The 11,677-nt window shown below is 43.8% G+C and overlaps 1 protein-coding gene across 2 annotated transcripts in view; it reads left to right on the plus strand.

Annotated features, from left to right (window-relative positions):
• The window catches only part of tmem135 (transmembrane protein 135), a 568,932-nt gene that overhangs the window by 552,569 nt on the left and 4,686 nt on the right, over window positions 1-11,677 (plus strand). For both annotated transcript variants that reach the window (XM_068033973.1, XM_068033974.1), the window contains one exon: window positions 5,867-5,934. In XM_068033973.1, coding sequence (XP_067890074.1) covers window positions 5,867-5,934 — 68 coding nt within the window. The remainder of the gene's footprint in view (window positions 1-5,866; window positions 5,935-11,677) is intronic.

Raw genomic sequence — 11,677 nt, forward strand, 5'->3', positions numbered from 1 at the left:
GATGAGCACAAGGAAACACAATTGATTACTTAGGTTTATATCATGAGTCAGACATTCAAAATTACATCTTTTTCCAGCTCAATATGTGCATGAATGCATTGCATTGCTCCTGTTATTTATCTAATTATACAAAAGCATAATTTTGAGCAATTCTACCTATCCAGTTATTAACCTTATGGTTTCACTGCTACTCGTGAAGATGACATTGGGTGCTTTTTAGATCAGAGAAGGAGAGCTCAGGTTCTTTTACTACTTATTTTGTTCATGCTGTCAAACACAGTGTAGCCATTCAGGGGGCAGTAGAAGACCAAACTGGATTAGCTGGAAACATTCAATATTCCTCACCAATACTTGCTCTCAACTATACATGCAGTTATTTTCTAATTGCATTTGGCCACAAAGCAACCCCACACACCTGAGTAATTTTGAAGGATAGCAGCTGTTTGCTAATCCCAATTGCATTGATCATTCTCAGGAAATAAAACTAAGTAATGTTTTGCCAAAGCAATAACTTCAAGTCACATGTATAACCTAAGGGTTAGGAACATTATTTGACACAGTAGATCTCCGTTTCTACAGAATGACTTCTATACTAAAACCGCAAGAAAATCAACTCAAATCTCAACAATCTCAGTAAAACCAAGTTTCTCACCAAAATATTAAATCTGCCAAATTGTTCAATTATGCATCTGCTGTGGCTGTATTTGTTCTGAATGTAAGAATTCAGTCTTGAGCAATGTTGCTTGAAGCAGTGTATAGTGACATCAAATGTATTTGTTATTAAAGTTGAACGATTACACTGTTCAAGTGTTGGGGAGAATTACAGAATGCCTTGCCAGTCTAACCAAAATTCCCCCACTCCCATCTAGAAATCACATGCCAACCCCCGTCCATATTGCTGTAGACAAGACAATGGAGTAGAGCATTGAAAGCGTCAATTCACAACTTTGATTTGGATAGTTAATCTAGGAACTTCTTGGATAGATGAGGTAATTGATAAGATGCTTATATCAGGAAGACATATAACTGATGATCAAATGATTATTATTTATATAGAAGAATAAATTAACTAGAAGGGACAGTAGATCAGTTTTAAAGTAACTACATAGACTGGAGTTTTAAATATGTGCAGCAATATATTGTTTAGTATGGCTCTCTTTTCCTTTTGATTGACCTCATTTCTCACCCAGTGTAATCGCACAATGTTGTCTTTTGATTGCGTGACACAGGCGCACAAAAAAAGTTACGGCTGTGATGGCAGAGCTAATAGAAGGCACAAACTCAGGAAACATCAGAAGCGGTTAGGATGTGGCACCATATGAAAAACTGTAAAACTATGTTGAGCTATGTTCAGGCAGGAATGCACTCTGGTTTTAGTTGAACTGTATCCTTGCACTTTACGTTATCATCCAAATTGGTGAAGAATAGAACTATCTTCTAACAAACTCCCAGTTGATGTTGATTCTCTACGGCTTACAGCTGCACTTTCAAGTTCCCAATTGCCTATCCTTTGGCCTTCCAGTCATCATTGCACTTTTGCAGCTGTTAATTTGAACCAAATACTCCTTCACTTCTACCTTTGATGTTCTTGTCCCCAGGAAAACATTTACTCTCTCCCATCCCAGTTATTGCCCATGGTATGGACCCACCTTCATCCCTCAAGTCCAAAGGACTGCAGACTTCAGTTTATCGAGTGTACAGCTAATTTGGTCATCCAACACCAGATCTGAATTGACCACATCAAAATAACCCATTATTCTAGGATCATCCTAAAGAGCAAAGGTAGCTTCCAGCTTCTATTTTCCGCTACCAGCTGCCTCCTTAGTCATTTCCCTCTGCCCTCTGCCCCCTCATCACCAAAATAGAGACCAGCCATTCAGCTCCCTCTAAATGCTTCCATCTTTTTCCTAACCTACCAAGCCAATACTCCCTCCAACTCTAACACTGAACTTTAAAGATAAGAGAGAAGTAGCTGAGCCACTGTTCTGCTTCCTTATCCCCCCACTTAGGTGAATATTATTGCAGTTTATCAAACACAGTACGAATGTTTACAATGCAGTCACTGGTTGCAATGCTTGTGCGGCAGTCTGGAAAGTTGCTGATTTTGAGGCCCTGTGTGAACAGCAGAAATGAGGCTTGGAAAAGCTGTTAGTCCACACAAAAGGCAGATAATTGACAACTATGAAGAATTTGGATCTAGGTCAGTCAGGTACTGGATTTAAGAAATAAGAACAGGATTTAAAGTTCAGAGCATCAATGGAAGGTAATTAATTTCCACCACTTTTTTAGTGAAGATAATTACCAGTGAAGTGGTGGATCAGAAAGCTATGCAGGTTTTAAAGCAAAGACTGGATAATTCCTATTAGTAAGGAGAATAAGCTAGATGGGCCAATGGTCTTTTGCCTAAAAGGTTACTCTGTTGCTAACACTTTTTTTTTCAAAATACTAGTTAGCGTTAGCTTTAAACATATTTAATTTTCCTCAATGAAATATTGGGAAGATTGAAGCTATTGTTTTTGGTCCCCATTCCAAACTACATTCCCTAGCTACCGATGGCCCTCTCCCTGGCAACTGTCTGAGATTAAACCGGTCTGTTTTCAACCTTAGGTGTCGTATTTAACCCCAAGTTGAGCTTGGGTTACTGTTACTGTTATGACCGACCGCTCCAGTCAAAGCTCCCAATCAAAATATACGATTCTGATTGTGGTGGGAGAGACGCACTGTTAATTCAATCCCGTCGCTTCACAGATCACCTAACATATCATTTAAAACTTTCCAAATTAAAGAAAGACCCAGCCAAATTGTACCATGTATTAACCCCCAAATGAGGCTAACCAAACCAGGTGTCTTTAAATCAACAAATTAACTCTTTAATTAGAAGAACTAAATTCTTAAGCACTATGAAGATATAAACAACATTTAAAATAGAAAAATTAGAGTCCTTGCAAATTTAGAGTCCAATGTTGCTTGAAGTCCTCACAGAATGTTGCTTGAAGTCCTCACAGCCCCGTCCAATACGGAAAGAAAGGTTCTTCCACAGTAGAACAGTCCATAGTCCAACTCCAGCAGCAGGTGATGCTTTCTTTCTCCAGTGAATTTCAACAAACAATGACTTGCAAACACTTTCAATAGAATCAATCTGACTTTAGAGTTTTTGAGGGATAAACGATTGTCACAGTCTAATTTCCCTTCCTTCAGTTTAAATTAACAGAGATCTCTCTTTTGGCTTGACTTTTTTTTAGAATTTTGAGAGATAATAATTAAACAGACTAAAATCCTATTCCTTCAGTTTAAATGGTTAAGAACTCTTTTTCCAGGTGCTGTCACCACAGCTGTCTGTGTGTCCTTAGTCTGAGTTCTGTTAGAACAAACTGTCTTCAACTAAAAAGCCAGTTCAAAATGGAATTGTAACAAATGTATCGCTTAATACTCACTCCCAGTGGTTGTATCTATGGTAACGAGAATGCACCCTTTGAATCGCAGTCTCCAAATGGCTGTTTCTAAGGCCATGAAAATGCACCTTCCTGTAACTCCTGAGGCTTGCTGGTTCTTAAAGCAATACTGATCCTTTGCAAGTCTTAAAGGCAAATCGCATATTCTGAAAAATAAAATTACAGTACCATCACTAATACCGCCTATTTCCACCTCTGTTGTATCACCTGATTTTGTCGCTGCCTCGGCGCACCTGTTGCTGAAACCCTCATTCATGCCTTTGTTACCTCTAGACTTGTATATTCTAATGCACTCCTTGTATTCTACCCATATTCTACCCTCCGTAAACTTGAGCTCATCTGAAACTCTGCTACCCATGTCCTAACTCGCACCAATCCCATTTGCCTATCACTCCTGTGCTCGCTGACCTACATTGGCTCCCAGTCAAGTAACATCATGATTTTAAAATTCTTGTTTTCAAATCTCTCCATGGCCTCGCCCCTCCCTACCTCCATAATCTCCTCCAGCCACACAACCCTTCGAGATATCTGTGCTCATCTAATACTAGCCTCTTGAGCATCCCCAAATTAAATCACTCCGCAATTGGTGGCTGTGCTTTAGGTGTCCTAGGCTCTAAGCTCTGGAATTCCCTCACCACACCTCTCCGGGTCTCTACCTCTTTTCCGTCCTTTAAGATACTCCTTAAAACATCTTTGACCAAGCTTTTGGCCATCTGACCTAATGGGCTGGATTTTCCCAGCCCTGTGGAGATGGGGTTGGAGGCAGTGCCGGGGGTGGGCTGCAATGGGATGTCTCCTCGATGCATTCCTGTCTCAGGAGGACTGTCCCAAGGCCAGGTTGGGAACCGGCTTGGCTGTGTGCTCCACAGAGATGGGCAGCCAATTTGAGCCCAACTTAGGGGCCATTTTGTGCCAGCACCGGTATTTTACCAGCAGCTCAATGGAGGCGGCAGGCTGGGTGGCCATCAAAGCTCGAGTCTCCCGGCCCCAAAGACTGCGCCGTGGGGATGAAAGGCCACGAGGCCGCAACCCCGTCTGTGAATAGGCCTGCAGTGGGGTTTCCCCTCCAACCCGATGGCCCTATGGTCTCAGGCCTCTTCAATTTATCACTTCTGTACAGGCACCCAAGTGCACCTCTAAGTTGAGGCACCCTCACGCTCGCCTGCCTGCTTCGCCAGCACCTACCTCTCTCAATGGGGCTGCCTTAATAGGACAGTGAGTTCAGAGGTGGCCAATAAGGAGGCTGCCACCCAGAATTTTGTGCCGGTGGGTACATTGAGGACATGGGCGGTCTTGGGATCGCCTTATGGGCCCGATGTCAGGGTTCCAACGCCTGCCAGAAAATTCAGCCCAATATCTCCTTGTGTGGCTCAGTGTCATATTTTGTTTTATAACGCTCCTGTGAAGCGCCTTGGGAAGTTTTATTACATTAAAGTGCAATATAAATATAAGTTGTTGTTATTTAAGGGCCCCACTGATTGATACATTGTTAATTTCTGCATAAGAATAAACGTTCAAGAATATTTCAACATTGCACAAAACAAAACACAATGATGGTGAAATTAACCTTTAGGATGTTAGTGTACAAATGAACACATTTGTTTCTTTGCTATTTTAGCGGAGTCATTTATCAATTTCAGATAGATGGATTAACATCTTGGCTGTAGCACTGAAGTGAGGAGTTGGCCATCAGATTGTTAAGCATTTACATGTTGGTATCTCTCGGTCTAATTCAGGGTTAATGTATTTTTAAATTGTATAATGCTGCCATTCTGCTATAAGGAGATGCAAAGAATCAGAAGTTTATTATTGAACTGTGTATATGGGTGGCCTGTGGTCCAGTGTGCCAATGCCCTGAAATGCTGTGCCATGGAATGATCGAAAGTGGGTTATATTCCCCTTGTGGTGAGCTCCGTTTTTTTCCTGATCTTCTGGGAATGGAGGGTGAAATCAAAAACCATAAACATCATAAATCAGCCTATGCAACCTTCGCCCATTCTGAATTCTAGTTCTGAACAACATTATAAGCATTGTTGGAACTGATTAGGAAATGATAGCAGTCACAAGGAATCAAAAGGAGATAGAAGAAAACAATTGTCACAGTGAGAGCAGCGGACATTTCTATTCTGTGCAAACCCATATAGTGTTGTAAGATTCTTATAGTGAATACTAGGAGGAAGAAAAATGCAGTTAACAGAAAGGGTTCTTTAGCATGTACAGCAAAACGGGAGTCATTAAATGGTTCACTTAGAAAATGGAATGTGATGCACTTATCAAAGGAATGCAGGTTTGAAAAGCACTGCTGTGGAATCAATATAAAATGTTATTCACTGAAATGATCCCTTATATTCAGGTCCGATTGCTTTTCATTGAGTGTTTGAAATATCGTGATTAACTTTCCCCATGACTTTTAGGCAGTGATGGAAGTACAGAACCTACGGCCTTCCTACTGGAAGTTTCTACAGAGGCTTACAAAGGGAAGGTAAGTGTCTCAGTTGACTTCAATTGCTTAGTTCAGTTGTTTTTAGAAATCAATCTTTTAGATTTCTGTTTTAAAGCCATTTGACATGAAATATTATCTGGCTCCCTTTTGAAACTGTCACAATTTCTGATAAAGTACATATTTTTCAAAATGAAGCATCATTTAAGTAAGCTTATGTTTCCCAAAAATACAAATAATGATAGATTTGTCTGACATAACACACTGTCCGGGTTTGTGAATTTACTTATAAAACTTTTGAACTCTGAAACATAGAAACATAGAAAATAGGAGCAGGAGTAGGCCATTTGGCCCTTCAAGCCTGCTCCACCATTTTTTATGACCATGGCTGATCATCCGACTTAGTAACGTCTGGTCAGAGGGTCAGCAGCAGACGTGCAGTAGTGTGGTTTGAGGAAGTCTGCTATGTGTTTTGGTACTTCTGATGTCAGATAATTCTTCAAGAGACTTGATATAAATTGCCCTTGAATGTGTAAGCCCTAACAACTCATTAGTCTCTTGATTTCAAAGAATCATAGATGGTTACTGCACAGAAGGGAGGCCATTCGGCCTGTTGAGCTCGTGCCAGCTCTCTACAAGAGCAATCCAGCTATTCCCATTCCCTTGCACTTTCCCTGTAGCCCTGCATTTTTTTTTCCTTCATATACTTAACTAATTCCCTTTACAAAGCCTCGATTGAATCTGCTTCCACCACCCTTTCAGGAAGTTCATTCCAGATCCTAACCACTCATTGCATAAAAAAGTTTTTCCTCGTGTCGCCTTTGATTCTTTTGTCAATTACTTTAAATTTGTGTCCTCCAGTTCTCAATCCTTGCATCAGCTGGAACGGTTGCTCTCTAACTATTCTGTCTAGACCGCTCATGATTTTGAACACCTATTAAATCTCCTCTATCTTCTCTGCTCTAAGAAGAACAACCCCAGCTTCCCCCAATCTATCCACGTAACTGAAGTCCTTCACCCCTGGAACCATTCTAGTAAATCTTTATTGCACCCTGTCGCAGGCCTTCACATCCTTCCTAAAGACCAGTGCCCAGAACTGTACACACTACACCATTTGAGGCCAAACCAGTGTTCGATACAGGTTCCTTTATAATTTCCTTGCTTTTCTACCCTGTGCCTCTTTTTTTAAAGCCCAAGGTCCCGTATGTATTTTCAACTGCTTTTTCAACCTGCCCTGTCACCTTCAACAATTTGTGTACATATACCCCTAGGTCTCTCTGTTCCTGCAGTTTGCCATGAGAGAGTGATTACCTTATTGTAGACTAAGAATTTGTCAGTGGTGCGAAAGCTAAAGCTTTTCCACCTGGCCATAATGCAGCTTATCTGCTGACAATTGAATTGCAGCCTGATTTTGTTATTTTTGTGTCAGCTGTGGCTCAGTTGGTGCCACTCTTAGAAGGTTCTGAGTTCAAGTCTCACTCCAGGACTTGAGCACAAAAGTCAAGGCTGACCCTCCAATGCAGTATTGAGGGAGTGCTGCACTGCCGGAGGTGCTGCCTTTCAGATGAAATGTTAAACCAAGGCCCCATGGCACTATTGCGAAGAAGAGCAGGGGAATTATCCCTGGTGTCCTGGCCAATATTTATCCCTCAATCAACATCACAAAAGCAGATTATCTGGTCATTAGCACACTGCTGTTTATGGGATTTTGCGGTGCGCAAATTGGCTGTCGTGTTTCATACATTACAACAATGGCTACATTTCAAAAGTACTTAATTGGCTGTGAAGTGCTTTGAGATGTTCAGTGGTCGTGAAAGGCACAATATAAATGCAAGTGTTCCTTTTTCTTTATTTTCAGTATAAATTGGATAGGAATATCAGATACTAGTGTACTGGATAATATTCTGAGGTTTATCAATAGTATTTTAGATTTCCTTCAGCAATGTACAAGTGTTGTAAACCACAAGTAAAGAAAATTTAAATCCTATTATATTGACCTAATGAAGTATTCTGAAGTAAAAATTGCTTTCTACCTTAATCTGCAGTTTATTAAAGGCGATTCATTGGCGCCTATAAGATTCGGTTTTAGCTGTCCAACTGTTTGCAAAGCAGTTTCAGACAGTAATATCAACTTTCTGATTTTGAAAATTGAGTACAGTTCATCAATGCTTCAGTGCCATTTTAACATTTTGAAGTCTTCTTCCTTTGAAGCCTGCTGTTATTCTGAAAGGCTCTTGACGGTGTCCAGAGTGTGATTCTGTATATATTGTAGATAGCATACAATATTCATACTATTATAGATTTTCTTCTTTAACGACCTTTGTGTTGATCAAGGCGAGAGATGATCATGCTGGGGAAAAGAACATTTTTTGTTTTTGGCATCAAGCCTTCTCAGGCCAGGTACTGCACGGCAAGATCCAAAGTAAAGATCCTCTACTCTGGCCCAACATGGTGTGTCTGCCCCAACCTCAGGAAAGTTCTCCCTGCGACAAAACAACAGCAAATTGCATTTATATAGTGCTTTTAACATAATAAAACACCCCAAGATGATTTGCAAGTGTAATCAAACACAACTTGAACCGGTTCACATAAGGAAATATTAGGCCTGATGACCTAAAGCTTGGTCAAAGAGGTGGGTTTTAAGGAGAATCATAAAGGAGGAAAGAGAGGTGGACAAGCAGAGAGATTTAGGGATGGAATTCCAGAGCTTGGGTCCAGGTAGCTGACGGTATGGCCACCAGTGATGGAGTGATTAAAATCAGGGAGAGTCAAGAGACCAAAGTTGGTGAAGTGCAGAGGTCTCGGGGGTGCTGTAAGGCTGGAGGAGGTTTCAGAGATAGGGAGGGGTGAAGCCATGGAGGGATTTGTAAACAAGGATGAGAATTTTAAAATAGAGGCATTGCTTAACTGGGAGTCAAACTATGTCAGTGAGCACAGAGGAGATGGGTGAGCTGGACTTGGTGCAAGTTAGGACATGGGCAGCAGAGTTTTGAATGACCTGAAGTTTGCAGAGGGTAGAACTCAAACGCTGGAATAGGTAAGTCTGAAGGTGACAAAGGCATGGATGAGCGTTTCAGCAGCAGATAAGCTGAGGCACAGGCAGAGTCAAGTGATGCTACTGAGATGGAAATAGGCAGTCTTAGCGATGGTACAGATACGTGGTAGGGAGCTTATCTCGGCGTTAAAGGATAAATACACTTGAGATATTTTCCATTTCTTACACCGATCATCTTTAGGCCTGTCTGACAGACATTCCGAACGAGTGCTGGTTTAATGTTAAGGCCCAAGCGCCCACGGAACTGAATTGAAACAACACAGATTTATTTCACATTGGGATCTTACAATCAGCGGTTAGAGGAGACTTTCATCCGTCAGCCTGAACTAAATTTAGAACCTATAGCTGAAAGGGAGAGTCTGTCACACTTCACTGCATTTTATAAATCATTTCTGTAATGCTAAATATATTTCACAATTTTTTTTCATATGTCTCAAAACATTATAGTGGTTGGGTCATTATCATCCATTTCAGAATGCAGTTGAAACCTCTATGTCAACTGTGTTTATATATTTTCCTATTATATTTACCTGCAAACCTGTCAGGTCTGAATGTTTGACTGAAGGGAGGTTTTTTTCAATGGAGATGCAGAGGGTGTCCTAGTGCATGAATCGCAAAAGGTTAGTTTGCAGGTACAGCACGTAATTAGGAAAGCTAATAGAATGTTATTGTTTATCGCAAGGGGAATTGAATACAAAAGTAGGGAGGTTATGCTTCAGCTATACAGGGCATTGGTGAGACCACATCTGGAGTACTGTTTACAGTACTGGCCTCCTTATTTAAGGAAGGATGTAAATGTGTTGGAGGCAATACAGAGAAGGTTTACTAGACTAACAACTGGAATCGGCGCGCTGTCTTACGAGGAAAGATTGGACAGGCTTGTATCCACTGGAATTTAGAAGAGTAAGAGGCGACTTGATTGAAACATAGAAGATCCTGAGGGGTCTTGACAGGATGGATGTGGAAAAGATGATTCCCCGTGTGGGAGAATCTCAAACTAGCGGTCACTGTTTAAAAATAAGGGGTCGCCCATTTAAGACAGAGATGAGGAGCAATTTTTTTTCTCTGAGGGTCTTAGGAATTCTCTTCCTCAAAAGGTGGTGGAAGCAGAGTCTTTGAATATTTTTAAGGCAGACTTAGATAGATTCTTGATAAGGGGGTGGAAGATTATCGGGGGTAGGTGGAAATGTGGAGTAATCAGTTCAGCCATGATCTTATTGAATGGCAGAGCAGGCTCGAAGGGCCGAGTGGCCTGCTCCTAATTCATACGATCGTATGATATGTTGGCTACTGTTAGTCATACCAAGCAGCAGTATTACCTGAGGTGCTGAAAGGAATTGCTGCTATTTTAAGTCTGCTTGCAGCTGCAGTCGCTGTCCACTTGGCGTTGCCATGGAGCAGTCTGAAATTCTGAACTTCCAGCAATGGCAACTTTTTTTGATGAAGATAAATGAACAAGGAAAGGAGGAAATTGTAAATTTAAATGAATTCTGCAAAATTTTGCCCACACACAGGTTACCTTAAATTTCCCTTCCAACTGACCTGCCTGTCAATCCTCAGGTTTAGTTTCTGCACTCTTTAGGCCAGCAGGACCTCCTGGTTCCCACCAGTCAACTCCTTATCAAGTCAACATGGAGATGACACCAGGCTGTATTCCGTTTTCTATGCCTGCTACGGTACCGCCTTCTCCACTAGCCTAATTTTCACATTGGTGCAAACTCCTCTTTATGAACGCAGAGTTGCTCTGACATCGAGGCATTTTACAGGCCTTCAACCAGGCATTTGAAATCCTCTGGTCTGATCCCTGTACATTGCCCTCCTCCCTCTCCTCCCACAACCCCTCTCCCCTCCCTCTCCCCCTCACTCTCCCCCTTCTCCCCCTCCCGCTACCACTGCTCCCTCTCCCACTGCTCCCTCTCCCCCTCCCTCTTGCACTCCCCTCCCCCCTCCATCTCCCTCCTCCCCCTCCCACTGCCCCTCCCTCCTCACCCTCTCCCTCTGCATCTTCCCCCTCCCCCCCCATCCTCCGCCCTCTGTGCCCTCCGCCCTTCTCCCTCTCCGCCCTCTCCCTCCCTCCCCCTCTACTCTCCCCCACACCCTACCCTCTCCCCCTCTCCCTCTCCCCCTCTCCCTCTCCCCCTTCCCCTCTCCCCCTTCCCCTCTCCCCCTTCCCCTCTCCCCCTTCCCCTCTCCCCCTTCCCCTCTCCCCCTTCCCCTCTCCCCCTTCCCCTCTCCCCCTTCCCCTCTCCCCCTTCCCCTCTCCCCCTTCCCCTCTCCCCCTTCCCCTCTCCCCCTTCCCCTCTCCCCCTTCCCCTCTCCCCCTTCCCCTCTCCCCCTTCCCCTCTCCCCCTTCCCCTCTCCCCCTTCCCCTCTTCCCCCTTCCCCTCTTCCCCCTTCCCCTCTCCCCCTTCCCCTCTCCCCCTTCCCCTCTCCCCCTTCCCCTCTCCCCCTTCCCCTCTCCCCCTTTCCCCGCTCCTCCCACCTCCCCGCTGCCCCTCCCCCTTCCCCCCCAGCTCTCGCTCCCCCACCCCGCTCTCGCCCCCCCCACCCCGCTCTCGCCCCCCCCACCCCGCTCTCGCCCCCCCCACCCCGCTCTCGCCCCCCCCACCCCGCTCTCAGCCCCCCCCACCCAGCTCTCGCCCCCCCCACCCCGCTCTCGCCCCCCCCCACCCCGCTCTCGCCCCCCCCCACCCCGCTCTCGCCCCCCCCACCCCGCTCTCGCCCCCCCCC

This window comes from Heterodontus francisci, chromosome 6, assembly GCF_036365525.1.
Source record: "Heterodontus francisci isolate sHetFra1 chromosome 6, sHetFra1.hap1, whole genome shotgun sequence".
Lineage (NCBI taxonomy): Eukaryota > Metazoa > Chordata > Chondrichthyes > Heterodontiformes > Heterodontidae > Heterodontus > Heterodontus francisci.